General features: G+C 52.5%; 4 protein-coding genes across 4 annotated transcripts; all 4 read right to left on the reverse strand.

The window, feature by feature from the left end:
• Window positions 1-1,638: 1,638 nt before the first annotated feature.
• On the reverse strand, window positions 1,639-6,798 carry MAA_04583 (mitogen activated protein kinase; the record flags this gene model as incomplete). The annotated part of the gene is made up of 3 exons (XM_007822679.1): window positions 1,639-1,768; window positions 1,866-5,692; window positions 5,764-6,798. The coding sequence occupies 3 exons, from the start codon at window positions 6,796-6,798 to the stop codon at window positions 1,639-1,641; spliced, it is 4,992 nt and encodes a 1,663-aa protein (XP_007820870.1).
• A 1,980-nt stretch (window positions 6,799-8,778) lies between these two features.
• Window positions 8,779-11,091, reverse strand: MAA_04582 (glycoside hydrolase family 5 protein; the record flags this gene model as incomplete). The annotated part of the gene is made up of 1 exon (XM_007822678.1): window positions 8,779-11,091. One exon carries the CDS (start codon window positions 11,089-11,091, stop codon window positions 8,779-8,781), a length of 2,313 nt encoding a protein of 770 aa, XP_007820869.1.
• A 990-nt stretch (window positions 11,092-12,081) lies between these two features.
• Window positions 12,082-13,305, reverse strand: MAA_04581 (uncharacterized protein; the record flags this gene model as incomplete). Its single annotated transcript, XM_007822677.2, has 6 exons — window positions 12,082-12,577; window positions 12,639-12,703; window positions 12,779-12,864; window positions 12,921-13,097; window positions 13,162-13,228; window positions 13,285-13,305. The coding sequence occupies 6 exons, from the start codon at window positions 13,303-13,305 to the stop codon at window positions 12,082-12,084; spliced, it is 912 nt and encodes a 303-aa protein (XP_007820868.2).
• Window positions 13,306-13,344: 39 nt separating this feature from the next.
• Window positions 13,345-14,971, reverse strand: MAA_10669 (PT repeat protein; the record flags this gene model as incomplete). The annotated part of the gene is made up of 6 exons (XM_011412387.1): window positions 13,345-13,590; window positions 13,665-13,896; window positions 13,958-14,051; window positions 14,117-14,416; window positions 14,493-14,780; window positions 14,860-14,971. 6 exons carry the CDS (start codon window positions 14,969-14,971, stop codon window positions 13,345-13,347), a joined length of 1,272 nt encoding a protein of 423 aa, XP_011410689.1.
• Window positions 14,972-16,563: the final 1,592 nt, after the last annotated feature.

A 16,563-nucleotide genomic window follows, 5' to 3' on the forward strand; every position in this document is an offset into this window, starting at 1 on the left:
AGTCCAAATCGGTATCGTTAAGTACCTACATAGGTAGGTAGTACTTACTTTGTGTGTGGCTTCTACCGCTACAATTTAAAATCGCTAGTAGGGTTTCCAGCCGGGTTTATCGCCGGACAAATCTACATATATCGCGATATTTTCAAACTTTTAGTCATTTAATGAGAGCTGTCAAGATGTCTATTGCTATCAAGGCTACTGCGGACCCTATAACAAGCAGGGCTCTGGTGCTGTTCAGGGAATTGAGAGTACTATGAAAAAATATGCAGACTTTTGGCTGGGGAGTGCCTCTTTCCACATTCCGGGGCGGGGAGTGGAGACCGCCAAGGACCCAGATGCCAGCCAGACCAAACCATTGCCTTGGGAGTACGGAGTATTGCGTTTCTGATTAAATGCCACATGTGCAACTTTATGCGAGCAAGCGCGCTCGAGCACCTGCTAATTTGTACCAGGTTGTTAATCGAGTCGAGTGTGAGTGTGCGTGTGCGTGTGAGTGCCTTGCTCCAGGTCCCCTCATCCATCACCCATACTTGCCTAGCAGATATTCCATCAATACATCTATTCGGCCATAGCGACTACCTCTAAGTACCTAGATAGTCACGACCTATAGGTAGGCAGGAACCGCCTCACTTTTTGACTCTCAAAGGTATGTACTATCGACAACGAGCAACGGACAATAAGCCCACCAGCCAAGAAAAACATCACCACATACCAAGTACATAATGCCGGATCCCTGATCTGCACATGCGGTCAACTCGCTCCTGGCCCCCGCAGATAATCAACCATCCCAATTCTTACCCGTTTTACACTGCAAGACCCGACGCCAAGCCCCCCAGCCTTGACTCTTACCGAGCCCCATCGACGCCACATGGCTTCAAATGCGGCCGACAGAGGGCGCATCGGCAATTAGCAACTCATACCCAGGCAGTCCATGTCGCCTTACTAGCTCCATGTCACTACCGGTCAAAGACTCAATACCAAGCGCCCCAAGATGCCACCGTTTTGGCTCCCCAGCCCTGTCCACAAAAGGGGCTTAGACGCAGTCGGTGGAAAGTCGTGCGACTCGCATCGTCGTGTCATTCATTATTTTACCTCCCCCCCCTCGTGCCCCGTCCTGGTAGGCATGTCGTCATGCGGACAAGTTCTCATGTATGTATCATTGCCGTGCTATCTGAAACGCTTGGCTGGTTCCTTATTGCGGCTCACTGTCCTTTGCACTGTTTCGGGCCTGTCGCCGTTTGAGGTCGAGACACAGTCTGACCGTGTGTGCCTATTCTACACACACACTATGCACATAGTACCCTTCGGACATGTCACATTCAAGAAACTCGATAAGGCCCTGAATTATAGTCTTGCAGCGTAAGGCTAAAAATCATTATGAATATTAGTATTCCTATGTCATATCGTCGTATCCCGTTGTATCCAACACCAACGCCAACACCGTTTCCTGACGCCAGGTCCATCATTTGAAGCTAATTTCGCACATATTTGTCCGCACATGGCGCCGCGTTACCTCAAATCTCGTACAAGTAGACTCCTTTGGTACCCATTCAAGAAAACCACAACTCTGCCGCGGGAAAAAAAAAAGACAAACAAGTGAAGCAAAAACGTGAGCTAGCAAAGCCAGTCGCGGCTGCACTACGAGATCTTGTATGCATCCTTAATCTTGGTGTACAGCTCTGTGTCGTAAAAGTTGTAGTTGGGGTCCAGCTCGCAGAATGGGTGTTGCGATAGAATGACGTCGGCTGTTGGACGATCAAACGGATTCCTAAACAAATAATTAGTAACTAACCTTTGAATATGGAGGAGGGGAAAAGAAAGAAATATGAAAACCAAAGAAGAAACATTGGTGTGAAACTACTTACACTTGGAAGCAGTCCATCATAAACGCCACAGCCAGTGGCGGAATGGTCTCTTGAATGTCCTCTGGAATAGGTGGCGTCTCTCCGTTTGCAATCTTGTAGATGGCCCCAACCGCTTCTTCCTTGCTCCAGGGTCTTCGTCCGGCAAACATTTCCAGTACCACGCACCCGAGACTCCAAATGTCGACTTTGGCGCTGTAGCCCTCTCCTTGCGACCGGATGACCTCTGGCGCCATCCAGAACACTGAGCCTTGCATCGAATTTGTTTTATCGTTGCCGTAAATGTTGTCAGTCTTCTTGGAAATACCAAAGTCGCTAATCTTGCAAGTACCATCCAGATCAAGCAGAATATTGTCGGCCTTTAGATCTCTGTGCAGAATACCCTCGCGATGCAAGTACGCCAACCCAGAAAGGGTCTGACGAGTCAGTGACGAGACCACAGACTCTTCAAATTTGCCGTGCTTCCTCAAGCAAGATCCAATGCTGCCGCCAGAAATGTACTCCAGGAAAATACTGATGCTGGTCTCCTTTCGCTCGCATCCCAGGTACTGCACAATGTTTACGTGATCCAAGTGCTGCATGGTGTCGATCTCCTGGTCCAACGCAGCTACCATTTCTCGCATCTTGCCCTTGTCTCCTCCAGCAGCTTTGGGGTTTACTTCAACCTCCTTCACTGCCAAGAACTCACCCGTAGTGGCGTTCATACCGAGGTAGACACGGCCATAGGTACCTTTGCCGATGAGTTGGCCTTTGAACCATCTAAACGTAGTCTGTCGCTTGGGCAGTGTATTCTGAGGAATATCCGGCACTACCATGCTTCCCCGTTGATCGGGCCGGATCTGCACAATGTTTGCGTTGAACATCTTGGTGCTCTTACGTCGCATCAAATTTGTCTGCGACTTGCTACCCATAGGTTGCGAAATACTTGTGTACCGCTTGTTGGCTTGACTAGCAACTTCACGAATAGATTTCATCCGGCCCAACCCACCAGACCGATGTATGCTGCGATGAGCCACCGCGTGACTAGATGTAGGTCGCTCCGTAGCCTTCAAAGTTGACTCGTCAGAGCCCAAAGTGTCATTGTCATTGGTATATAATGAGAGCTGGCGTGACGGCGGCACTGCCACGGGGGGAGCTCCTGATGTGGAATGACCGGGTGTTGTCATGGACGCAAGACTGGCAGAACTGGACCTATTCCTGCCATCGCCAAAGTCCGTTGATGGTAGTGGAGGGATATCCCCGCCTGCATGATCTTCAAGGACGGGCTGGTCTAGATCGAGATTGGGGAAGAAATCATCCAAGTTGTTCAGCAAGTCGTCGGTTGGTGGACGATTTGCCCACACGTCCTTCTCAATAAACGATTTTCGACGGTTGATTTGGCTCTCCTTGTCAGAATCCCACGTATCAGTCTGTGGCGTACCGGGAGTTCTTCTCGTGCTAGATGTTCTTGCACCACCATCATTGCTACTGTCAAAGCTATCAGGAGATTTCATAAAAGTAACAGATCGTCCCTTCTCTTTGCGTGAAGTAACTACATGCAGAACGGGGCGAGTATCTGTACCCATTTGGGCACTCGATGAAGCGTTTGTACCGGTGTCGCTACTCGGCTTATCCTTCTTCCTGCCGGCTAGAGGAATAGCAAAGAGGCCGTCATCGCTAGAGTCGTCGTCGCTATCGTCGCCAGGTGGAGGCTTGATGTCTCGAGTAGGCGGCTGGGAGGATGGTGAATTTGAGAACTGGATGTCGGACTCCTTGAAGTCCAAATCCGGCCCATGCGACTTTCGCTTCGAGGGGAAAACGTCGGCAGAGCCCCTACTCTTAGAATGAGAAGAGCTAGGACTAACGTCGCCCGGTGACACAGGCCTCGGCACTGCTTCAGTGTTCTTAGCACTTGAACCAGAGGGTACTCTTGCAGCAACTAGCGCGGGGGTGCCGCCGGGTGAGTAGTCTGGCACAACAAACGAAAGATTACCTGGACTCCACGTCACGGAGCCAGGGGATCCGTTTGCTGGCTTTGGACTGCCTCTCCCACGGTTGCTTGTTGAAGCATAGTTCACGCTGGACAAAGCCGTCTTACCTGACTGCTGCTGAGCGTTGCCACTACCCGCTGATGAGTATGGTGGCGATATGATGCGGCCCGGAGAAGTGGCCTTTGGGCCGTTGGCGGTGGATTGGCCTATAGCACCCAAATTCCGGCCCATGCCAACGAGAGCAGCCCCGATGCCACCACTCGCGGGTGCGGGTTGCGCTGCGTATTTCGACCTTCGCTGGCCGTCTGTACTCTCACCGTCGCCACTAGCCGCTAAAGGTGGATGTCTAGGAGATGGAAACCCGTCCATGCTGCCACTCGAGTTCCTCAAGTTGTGGCCTGGTTTCCTGCTCAATGAATTGGCCTTGATCAGAGTCGCAGATGGATCGCTAGGTGGTGCTGGTGGTCGTCTTTGGGGGAATAGCTGATCAGGTTTCTTATCCTCGAATGGTGATGGGCGAGGTTGATCAAAATCGACGTTGCGGCCCTTGATGCTACTGGACGGCACATAGTCTGGAGCCGTCGGGCTTTCCTTCTTATTTGCCTCCTTCCTCTTAGCAAGATATGCTCGCTGTTTCCTCTCGATTTCTGCCCTATAATCGCTGGCTTCTTGAGCCAACGTCTTCTCGTCAATCCTGTCCCCGATCGTATTCGCTCTGGAAGATGGTGGTGACGAGCTTGATCGTTGCCTGCTACGGTTGTACGACTCTTCATCCATGCCGGGAGGTATGTAGCCCGGGAACAGGGATGCGGGAACTGAGTTTGGAGTGGTGGCGGAGGATATCTTTGCAGGTGATATAAAGAATTTCAAGGCTCCAGTGGAGTCGCCCTTCACTCGCTTGTCAGTGAGGAGCTGTTGGTCATCGAGAGGTTCAGCGTGATCGGATTTCCCGAGTTCCGTCGCAAAAATGGAATACTGTTCGAATCCTGTTAGACCCAGGCTTCCACAGATAGTCTGACGGATCGCAGTGGCCGATTCTGCTTCTGTGATGTCGCACATGCGGTAGTTCCAATAGTCTGTGGTAGCCAGCACGAACGTTCTTACGCCACCGCTCCGGTTCAATCTTTCCAACATCGCAACCTGGTCTTTCTCGTGAGTTCCAACAAAGGCAGAGCCTAGACGATCAAGTTGAGAATCACTCCCATTCAACGAGGTATACACGTCGGCAAGAGATTTGGGAACACACATGGGCGACTCGGGAGAGTCGAACTCATCGGGTGAAGGAAAGGAGCCATCCTCCCTTTGTCTCTTTTTCCTTGACAAAAAGCTCAGAAAGCTCTTTGAATCCCTTCCGGATGCCGAGGTATCTCCCCCGGCTGACCTATCACCAGAGTTGAGTGGTGAGTATTGGGATCGGTCTTGGCTTCGCGAGGCCGACATGGCTTCTGCTAGATTGAGGCCGCGACTGAGAATCGCAGCAGCATCAGCAGGGACGCCGGAGCCATATATGGCGGCGTTTGAGGTGACCGAATCCGTACTGTTACGAGAGCGATGGCCAAGTTTGGCGGAAGCTGGCGATGGCGAAAGTACGGGCGTCGTTGCCGATGGAAAGAGGACTTGTTGAGGAACAGGACTGCCTCCTGGGCTATCCGTGGTGCCACGAAACGTCCCGCCTTCAGCATTCTCGTTTGTTATGGGGCTTAACTTGCGGCCTCCTTCAGAGTCTATATATTTGAGAGCTGAGCGATGGCTTGAATCGGAATTCATGGTGCCGCTGCCGAGGGTAGGCATTGTCGTGGATCGGGTTTGGGAGAATCGCTGACCCGCGAAATTGACGCTCCCAGTAGAGCCCGAAGGCGTCTGAAACAGGCATTAGACTCCCATAGACACAGCTTTTCAAAACTTGAAATGATTTTGGCCGAAATACTCACGTTGGGCGAATCGACTGGTTCCAAGCCAGCACTGCCATTGTGGCCGTGTGAAGCAACTGAGTTTGCCCGGTGATGGGGGCTCACCATCTTTGATGGGTCGACTGGCTTTCCGGTGACGATGCTTCGAATAAGCCGACGCATGCGCTTTCCTTCGTCGCGCTCCCGACTCTGGTCCCAGCCTGTACCGCTGCTGGAACATTCCTGAAGCAAACGCGGATAGACCTTTTGGTGCATCATGCCGAAATTTCCACGACCGCCGTGCAGACTGCCCAGATCCAGAAACTGCGCCCCATAAAGATTCAGGCTTCTGAAAGTCTCCTGCCAGTCCTTGGAGAACTGGTTTTGCGCCAACCAAATCAGCACGGTATCAAGCGGCCACTGGGCTGCCAACTCGGGCGGTATTGTGCTGCCAGCCGTGGCAGTGGAGGCGTTTGAAGGATTCCTCGACTGATAGAAGCGATCTCGGGAGTTGGGGTCGTCCATGGGGCCTGTGTGAGTGGTGTCCATGGTGTTCATTGAGGCCGGCATGTATGAGCCGGACGTGCTCGCCAACTCGTTGGGGTCAAACCCAGGGATCCCTACACCTTCGCCGTATGTTCCTCTCGAGGGTATATATGTCGCGCCCATGGCCATGCCGTCGCTTGGCCGCGGAGGCGGGGGCATGGCAATCGTCTGTCCGGCGGCCATTTGGGCATGGAACTTGGGATTGTACGGTAGATGCTGGTGCCCGGTAGGGGGAGGCGGCGGAATGCCCACGGGCGTTCGGCCATCGTACAGCTTCCCGTAATTCCCGTGCCATGATTGCTGGGGCCCCAGAGTGCTGTTCGGCGGCGGTCCTGGCGGAGGAGGAATCATGATGCCGTTGACGGCTCCCGGCGGCGCGCCAGGATATCTCGGCGGCGGCGGCGGGATATTCATCATTGTGCTCATGGAGGGACCGCCGGCCATGGGCGGTGACATTGGCGGAGGAGGAGGCAGTTGAAATGCGCGAGCAGGATCATTGCCTGAGACATGTCTTTGGCCGCCTTGATACATGATGGGCAAAGACGAAAGGCGGGCAACAACCCGCCAGGAGCGACAAGAGACGAGCTGGTTGTGTGTGTGGCAGCTGTCCAATGTGACGCCGCTGGCGAGAAGACCAAGGTAAAAGCTACTGGAGAAAAATAAAGACAAATAAAAATAAAAAATATCAAAACAACGAAATCCGAAACATTCACAAGAGGCACAACCGCCGCGGCGGGCGTTGACGTGGTTCAGTTCAACGTTTTGCAATGCAAAAAAGCACAGGCGGACCAGGATGCTGCGGCAAGCTCTTGGTGCTCAACGGGACCTCTTTTGCCGAGCCCCGGCCAGGCGTTTTGGCTTCGCCGCAGGGTGCGACAATGATGTTGACGAGGGGCGTGTCGAGGGTATCGAGGGTATCGACGGCAATGTTTCGAGGGGAGAAGAGCTCGCGCATGGTGTGCAAGCTGCCGATGAAGCGGTGGGTGGTTTGACTGTTATGGCAGAGCCGCTGACGGGGGGACGCTGGGACGGCAAGAGCTTTTGGAGGTGACGACACAGCATGGACATGGAGGACCAAGATGCCCACATGTCAACATTGAACTTCAACTGGTGCAGTCTGGTTGCGGCCCACGAGCTTACGGGGCGCCTAGGGCCCGATGGGCCTGGTAGTACTTGAGGGCCTGGTAGGGCCAAACGGGCGGACGGGCCTGCCTGGAGACATGGACATGGACATGGAAGTAGTACTACCCAGCCCACAAGGTGAAGTGTCAATGTCAATTTGATCAATCAAGATAAAATCTAGCCGGCCGGGGCACCGCAGTGTCGCAAAGCTGTCCCCGAGGCTGTTCGGCGCGCGATGCCGTGGTTGCTTGCTTGGCGACTCGATGTCACGTAGCAATGCGGCCAGATGTCAACTGGTCTCGTCTTGTATTTCGGACATTGAAGCATTGATGAAGGACCAACTACGGAGCCCCGAGCAAGATACCTGCACATGTGGCTACTTTACCCGGGCAAGCTCTGCCTCCAGAGTGGCACCTGGGACCAGTCTGGTGGGCTCGTGCAGTCTTGTCAAGCATCAATCAATTGATACCAGACTGGCAGCTTTTTGTTCCTTGTCCGCCATGGAAATTAAATTGCCCCAACAAGCCCGCCGGGAACGCACGACCACCGGCAGACGGTGCCGACGCCTTTCAACGGCCAACGTCGAGTGTCAAACGTCCATCATCGCATCGAACCAGACATACGTGCAGATATAGGCACCACACTCTTACTCCTTCCATGCTGCTTCTCCAACGGCACTAGCCTCGCAGATGTGCCGTCCCAACTCCCGCGCAGTGTCACACTGCACCAGCCGCGCATCCGTCGACCGAGGACCTAGACTCTGCGCCAGCTTGGCATCGCGAGCTTGTCAGCTTGCTTGCACTGCAGCCACGGCTTCTATTCTGGGAGACCGTGGCCTCATGCCCGCAGCCGAGCAGCAATGCTCGAGCTCTGGCTGCTCGTTTCCCCGCCCAGCTGGGCGCTTAGCCGCGTGGGAGGTGGTGGGACGGTCAATGGTGAGTGCGGGTAACGCGGACGAATGAGGAGCGCTTGTTTGTTTGAGAGACCCGAATGGCAAGGATGGCCGCATTTGGCACACGGCTGCTTGGACGCCCAACACTCCATACCGGAATAGTAGTAGTAGTAGTTTTGGGCTTGGGCTGTGTCGGAACAATAAACCTGTAATAGTTGATGTGCATGCCTCCCCTTGCAGAAACCCCTCGGGTTTTCTAGGTACATACTTGTATAGTTATATGTGTTAAATTGGCCACGCTAGCCGTGTACTCTATCGTAAACTTGACCAAAACTTGCTACCCGAATCTGCCAGGTGCAACTAAAACTATGCTATTGGAAATATGGCAAGAACTAAAACAGAAAAAAGGAGAGAAAAAAAAAAGGGGAGATAGGGGAAGGTTGAATGGAAGAAACAGCTTTACCCCATCTTGATCACCCTCTTAATCTTTCAGCGCTTCACATTACTGTGCAGTTGCCGAAATTGAAGCCATAGCCTTGTTGGCACTGTTCCAGGTACCCAGCCTCTTCTGCGGACCCCTCCGGAACATTATGTTTTCTCACAATACCCTGAACATCAAGGGTTTGTTCTCCTTCAGGATGCCACCACTTCAGGCGTTGGAGCACGGGGCCTTCGCTGTCATCAGAACTCAACTCCCATTTGCCGGCAGATACGGCTACTTCGCACTGATCCTTGGGGAAGTGGTACTCGGGAAGGAAGACCACTGTGGGCGCCTCGTCGCTGGCAGGCTTTGGCGCTGAAATCTTGAGCGTGTACGTGCACTTGCGGAGATCGAATCCCGTAGAGAGCACATTGCCTGCAACAACTGTTGCAGTCGGTCGAATGAAGGCCTCTGCGGCTCGGTATCCGGGAGCGTTAGTCAACTCGGGATCCTTTGCTAATCGGCTGGAGCTTATCGACGGCGTTGTGAGCGTGCGCTGAAGGTTTCCAGGAGTGACACTCTCGTCATCGCCGCTGCCGTCTCTATTGTTCGTCGTCGACAGTTTTAGCAGGCTTGTTGCAGACTGACCGGCCACTGCGCTCCTGGGGACTGGAGAAAGTGGCGGCAGTTTGTCGTCTACGGAGTGGATGGACAAGTCTTCTCCGTTCCACTGGTCGCCGCGTTCGTGATCGTTGATAACAGTGTATACCCAGAGGCAGTGGCCTTCGATCTGAGAGCCTTCCACGCCAAAATAGTTGGCATCCAATGCGGCTGACTGGCTAGAGTAGTCTCCCGTCTTGTAAGCCTTCTTGTCGTCCATGTCATATGGTATACCGAATTCGGTCAACAGGCATGGATGATTGCCTGTTCTGTCCAGCCCCTCCTGCCGCAAGGTTGCTAGCTGGTCTTTGAGGCAGTTTCGGATGGCCGTCTCGCCGATTTTGATGGCAAATGCGGGATGCCAATACTTGCCACGAAGCACACCAACAACGTCGACATTCCACGTACTGTTCCAGTGCTTGGTCATCAGTGTGATACCGTCGTAAAAGTGTGGCGTGAAAGCCATCAATGGGTCGTCATCGTCGGTTCCCTTGATTTCGGGAGGCAGTTCTAGTGTAGGATATTGCATAAGCATAAGGCAATCTCTATGATGAGCTCTGCACGCCTTGCTGTACTTTCTCCAAAAGTCCATAAAGTAGGTATTTGTAAACTCGGGGTAATCGATAGCCTTGCCGGTTCTGGGGTTCTTGGCAAAGTAGTCCTTCTTCAGCATTGTGTCGGTTGCTATATCCCAAACGCCATGCTGCGCCCACAGACACTCGCCGAGTTTCCAGCCAGGGTGACGCTTCCACCCATACTTGGAATCGTCATATCCTTCTGGTAACCAGGCAATCTCGCCATGAGGATCCACCAACGTCGTGCCTGTCTTGTAAGGCCCCAGGCCTCCCATATCCCAGGTATCAATCTCGCAGGCCCTGCCCATACCCGTCAGGAAAGTTTGCCACATGGTCGGGCAGGTGCCTTTCTTCAGGGGGCTGTCCTTCGGGATGACTGTCAAGTCAACATAACCCGTCATGCCTCTGTTGGGCTCATTCATGCTCTCCCAGCCCATGACAACCTCATTTTCCAGATCGCCCGCTTCATGTATCCGCTTTGCCAAGTGTGCGCAGGCATTGACGAAATGGCCCTGCAAATAGTCCTGGATGTTGACGCCGTTTATGATGCAGTTTGGCGCGAAGTCTTTGCCGGCAAAGAACAGAGTAAACATGGTGCCTGCCGCGAGCCTGTGGTAGTTGGTTGACCAAATCATTTTCGGGAAGGTATCCGGATCGGGGTACGTATTCTGAACAATGGCGGCTTCGGTGGCGGCGAAGCTCTGGGGGTTGAGACCGCAGGCGTACAACGTCCACATTGGAGCCCCCGAACCGCCGGTGAATCGTGACCAAACATCTTGGTGAGGGTCCATAAAGACGTAGAAGCCATAGGACTTTGCTATCCTCAACACGTCGATGGTATGCTGGATGAATTGCTCGTCATAGATGCCGGGACCTGCGGCTTCGATTGCCTCCCAAGTAAAGAGGTAGCGGATCGTATTGAAGCCGTAGCGTTTTATCCTGGCAAAGTGCGTAGCGGCTTCCCCTCTACTAAAGGGCCGCTCGTGGAATGTGACGTTGTCGCCGTCGAAGAAGTCATGGGCAATGTGGGACGGTTGATCGGGCTCGGAGGGGAGTTTTGCGTCGCCAGCGACATTGATTCCGCGTAGTACAACCTGTCGGCCGTGAGCGTCTCGGAACTGGCCATCCTCGATCGTCAGCCGGAAGGAAGCCATGTCGTCTTGCGAGTGGAGTGGTCGATGATGAGGAAGAGAGCAAATTGGAGAAAGCGACGGAGAAGATCGAGACGGTGGACAAAGGCGGTTGGTGCCCAGACGTCACCGGGCCAGGCCGTCAATCTTGCCAGCTGGATGTGCCGCTGCCACGAGCTATGACGATGCAAGCGATCAAAGAACTAAATTGTCTCGGTATTTGAGCACCGTACGAACCAAGAAACGCCTTGGTTCCTCCCAAAGTTAACCTGGTGGGTGCAGCGACACCCGTCTCAAGCGGTCAATCGGCCTTGGCTGGGCCGGCGCCCGAGTAGGCGGTGCTTGGACAACAATGATCAGCAAAGACCAGCCAGGCGATGAAAGCCACCAGACCCCAGTATGAGCACTGAGACGTCAAAACCGGGCCTGCCTGCCCGAGTGCAGAGCATCAACATTCACAACATTGAAGTTAATATATGTTGCATCCCATTTGTCGTTGCCGACGTCAACTGCTATTTGACATGGTCCCTCTCCCGCTTCCTGCATATTGACGGTCCGTCACGCGACGCCACACTCCACACTCCGCTCCTCGTCGTGACGTACTTAAATGGAAACTGTTTATGTACACGCGCGGCCATCAGCTGCGCATTTCGCTCATGTCCAACGTTAACCCGACACTCGCAACCCTCTTGTGCCTGTGCCATGCTTCTGCGACGCTTCTGCGACGCCTCCCTTCAACGCTGTCTCAGCAGTTCAACATCGTGATCGGCACCGACAATGGGGCAACCCGACATGACGCTGCATTGCCTCTATTCGTATCCGTATTCGTACTTTGTCCATGGACCATGACCCATCACACCTCTCCAGCCAATCTACCGTGGTGGGCACATACATTCTACATTGAAACACCAAGATACATGATACAGTGGTATTAATACGCCTGCTTCTCCTCTTTCTTACATTGCAATTTGAACCGCTTTCGCCACTTACCCCCGGCCTGTGTCTACTCACCCATCACTGAAATCTAGAGTCGTTGCGCCTGGTCCCCTGACGAGGAGTCTGGCCGTCCTGGTATTCCCTCGCATAAGGCACAGCTACCCCTGGGGGGTATATTTCTTCCATTTCCGCCATATTCGGTCTAGTTGTATCCGAAAACTTGGGGGTTTGGAAGACAGTCGGACGTCTTGGCCGCAACTCAATCCGGGCTTCTCCCAAGGGTTCGATGCGTGTTTGCTTCAGGCCGACTGGTCGAGAGCCCCAAACCATGTCTCTGTACAGCTTTGGCTCGTCCCTTTCGAGGCGGAAAACGTATTTTCCAATTACCCACGGCAGGTACCTCGTGACTTTGAAGTGCATAAACTCTCGCTTCGAGACGGCAAAGATGTGGTCCAGCTCTTCCAGACTGCGTTGCTTGGTCTCCTCCACAAACAGGAAAACCATGACATAGGCTACAATGTTGAGCCCAGCAAAGATCCCCATGGACCCCTTCTGGCCAAGAGCAGAGTTGATGCTGCCGAGCGTGTCAGCAATGAATAACTAGACAGTACGATTGATGCACACTGAGGACATACCCCGGGAAGCAGACGGCCAATAATCCGGCAAACAATAGGTTGATGGAAATCGCCCACGCTGTGCCCTGTTTTTTGTTCGATAAGCATCTGTTTGCAATGATATAGGCCCCGAGCCTAAGAGCCAAGCCATGGCGACTTACTGCTTCTCGATGTGTCAAAGGGAAACTCTCAGAGGCTAGGGTAAAAGGAATTGGCCCGAGGCCGGGTGAGTATGCTACTGCAAAGACTGTTCTTGCGTTAGTGAGATTCCTCCATCGTGGGCACATGGCACCAAATACTCACGGAACAGAAAGCAGGCCGTCACTCCATTGCGAGTTGCATCATCTCGGACATTTTCAGAGAGTCCGGCCCCTAGCATAAACACCGCCATGAAGGGGAGTGTCAGCAGCAACCATCTCCTTCGGCCCAATGTGTCAATGCTCTTTACCGCTGGCAGAGCAAATACGAAATTAATTGCCCCTGGGAGTAGAGAAAAGGTTAGATTAGTCGAGACACTTGTTCCGGTGGAGTTTTCCTACCAAACCCGAGACTGTATGCCATATTTGTGATGACGTTGCTTTCTGATCTGCCTGCTTGTTGGAAGACGATTCCTGCACACATGTAAGCATGTCATTTTATACATCATGGTGAGGAAACAAAAGCGTACCTGAATAGAAGGCACAAACATTTACTACAGAGAGAATAAGTGTGGTCAGCTCCTCCTGCTTCAGGTAATCACTAGATAGTTGGACTCGCCTCCACAAAGCTGCTGTGCAAGATTAACCGTCGATGTCGAAAGGACGGCATTATACAAGCGGCGACGTTGAAACAGCTGGACAAACTGTCTTGCAAAATCACGGATGACCCAGAAGAAGCCCGGCGACATCATTGCTTGAGGGTCGAGGTCGCCAGAGTCCATGTTCTCTTGCTCGATTGATTTGGAGACAAGGTACAGGTCCCTTAGTGCTTGCAACTAATAGATCAGCACAGACATTCATTAGCGGGCATCTTTGCCATATACAGTTTCAGTCAAGTGTGCCTGCCTACCTTGGTGTTTCGGACTCTCTTCAACACCGTGTATGCTTTCTCAACACTATAGTTAGGGCCCTTCAGCAAGTGGAAGCGAGGTGACTCCGGACAAACAAACAGTGCCATTGTCAAAAGAGCGAATGCGGGAACCAAAGGAGCGCCTTGGATGAGACGAAAAGTGGTAGTCGGATTCGCCGCTTGCGTGAAGATCAAGTTGAACACAAAGCTCATCATGATGCCGAAAGCAACCCTATTGCCCCTATCAGCTTAAAATATTCGCGGGGTGGTATAAGATGACACCATCGACATACCAGAGCTGCCAAGCGAGAATGGCAGAACCACGCCAAAATCCGACTGCAGTTTCACTGGCCAGAATAGGGGTGCTAACTGCCTTGATGCCCATACCTAAGTGTCATGTCAGATTTTGTTTCGCAGTCGTTTCGGTGTTGAGGGACAACAGATTGGCTTACCAATGCCATTAATGACACGAACACCAAACATTTGCGTCCAAGAAGTAACAAAGATGGCGCCGATGGAGCTGGCAAAAATCAAGATTGCCGCAACACTAATGCCTCCTTTTCTTCCGAACCAGTAGTTGATTGGTAGAGAAAGCGGACATCCTACCAACGCAGCAAAGAAGAATGGCGAGGCGTTTGCGGCACCAAGCTTCCAGTTGTCGGGGGTAATCTGGTGTGAGGTCTCATTACTCGGATTCAGACCCCATTGATTCATATATAATGAAGCCCCGTTGACTGACGACTGTACAAAACCTGTTTCGCGTGACAGTCAGCAGCTGCTACTGGAGTTGGCTCTTTTCAGCCTTTGTCGGCAACGATTCGGACCGACCTTGCAGAAATGCTGCCAGCGAAACCGTGGCGATAACGGCCAGCATTCCTTTCTCGCTGAATGCAACGTCCTTTTCATTTCTGAGCGCTATCTTCTCTTCTTCTGTCAAAATCACGGCAAGTCTATTTCGTTCTTCGAAGCCGGCAGGTTGTCGGGCCGCCTCATCATATATCTGAATGTCCTTTCCGACTCTGGCGGCCCGCAGCAACTCTTGGTATCTCACGGAAGGGAGAAAGGTCTCTGCAAAGTTTCGGACATCCAATTCCAACTCGGCGTCCGTGAAATGGGCTTTATATGATCAGTTCCTTGGACTAGGGTAGGAAAGAGCACAGAGCGAGGAATAATGGGCGGAGCAAGTGTGACTTACCGAGGGGATTCTCGATAACGGCCCTGTCATTGGCGCTTCTGGTTTTTGCAATGGCAAAAGTCCGATCACGGTAATTGTTCGAATAAGCCGGATGAGTTAACGGCGTCGTCATGTTGTAGACTCTATGCGAGCTTCAGCTGCACCGTTGCAACATCATTCTCTTTCATGCACAGATCGGGCAGCGGCGGAAGCCAACAGGCAGAGAGCGGAAGAAGGACGAGAGGAAGGACGGACTTGTTCAAGTTTACAACCGAAGGAAACTCGGGGCTACAAATGTGTGAAATATGAGATAGCGTTGATTCTTGCCTCTTATGTGAGAAACGATGGCAAGGCGCTCGAGCGCCGCCACACTTCAAGTGCGTGAGAATGCCAGGGCGTCTGGTAAGATGCCTTGTTGTGTCATACTGCCACACATGTGTGTGTCTAATTACAGCACAGAAGCAAACTATTAAAGGGTTATATGTATGTGTCCTTGCCAAGAGCATATTCAGCCTCACTCTTAGGCACAGCGACGTCAGGATGCCCAACCTCGGGAGTGGCAAACGGGTCTGGAGGGTCGTCCCGGACCAGCCATCCACGCGGGTGGTACGTATTACCATGCATGAACAGACGAACTATTTCGCTTCTCCAAAGTCTCATCTTGTTGGTCATATTGGTGAGAGAGAACAGAGCATGGAGGGTGTGGCGCTTTTCCGGGGTAGAACAGACAATAGGCAGCATTGTTATTTGTTGCTTATTGGTAGCGACATGCAACCCCTGGCTCACATCCTCCTGTTAGTCGCCCCCGACTATTAAACGAACAAGTTGGCTTACATACATCGGAAAATGACATCACATTGAGGCTTCAATGGGCAATAGGCATCTATTGTCTTGGGGCCAGTCACTCTTGGAAACCTCATTTAACATAAGACAGCAAGCGGAGAAATACAACAGAGTGTTTTCGTTGCCATTCGTGTGGCGCCCAGCATCACAGCATCACATTACAAAGGTCAATATCGCGGCTCGGAGACCTGGCGATAGTAGCTGAAAAATGCTGACGGCGTTTGCCCTTCATAACAGGTCTGGCATTCCCTCCCCCCAACGGCGTCAGCGCGTATATGTAGGATGTGGCATATCCTGTAGCCTGGTGTGGGAGTACAAACAATGCATTGTCCGATGCAAGGTTGGCCGGGCTTTTTTCTTTTTTTTCTTTTTTCTTTTCAGCTCTGACCGGCTTCAACACGCCGCGCAGCCAATTCCAGGTTGGTCGCGTGCTCTGTTCAAATTTGTAAACAGTAAGACAGGCGCATTTCGCAGAATGGACTGTCCTGCGTTCTTTACGTAACTCGCTGCAAGGGTAGATGCGTTGCCAACAGGCAGTAATTCCATGGTCATGGCAAAAAGCGTCCGTGGTTCGCGATGCTTGGAGCAGTGAATAAATGCCTGGTTGTGTTGGTTGTGGTTTGTGGTTATGGTTTGTGAGCGGAGAAACTTCGGCTAAGAGTCCTTTTCGCCGAGCAGCTCTGTGTCGTCATGACATAAGCCAGGTTGAAGTCGACTATTCATTGATGGCAGCTTCTTGGCGTGTGAACTGGTACAGCAGCCGCCGCCGGCAAGTTGCGATTCGCTCCTGTTGAAACAAATTGTCGGGGAGATGTTCCTGTCATGAATACATTTTCCAGGTTTGCCTCTCAAAACCGACTACACCTTGGCCATTGCCACCCG

The sequence above is a fragment of the Metarhizium robertsii genome (assembly GCF_000187425.2).
Source record: "Metarhizium robertsii ARSEF 23 chromosome Unknown MAA_Scf_1, whole genome shotgun sequence".
Classification (NCBI taxonomy): Eukaryota; Fungi; Ascomycota; class Sordariomycetes; order Hypocreales; family Clavicipitaceae; genus Metarhizium; species Metarhizium robertsii.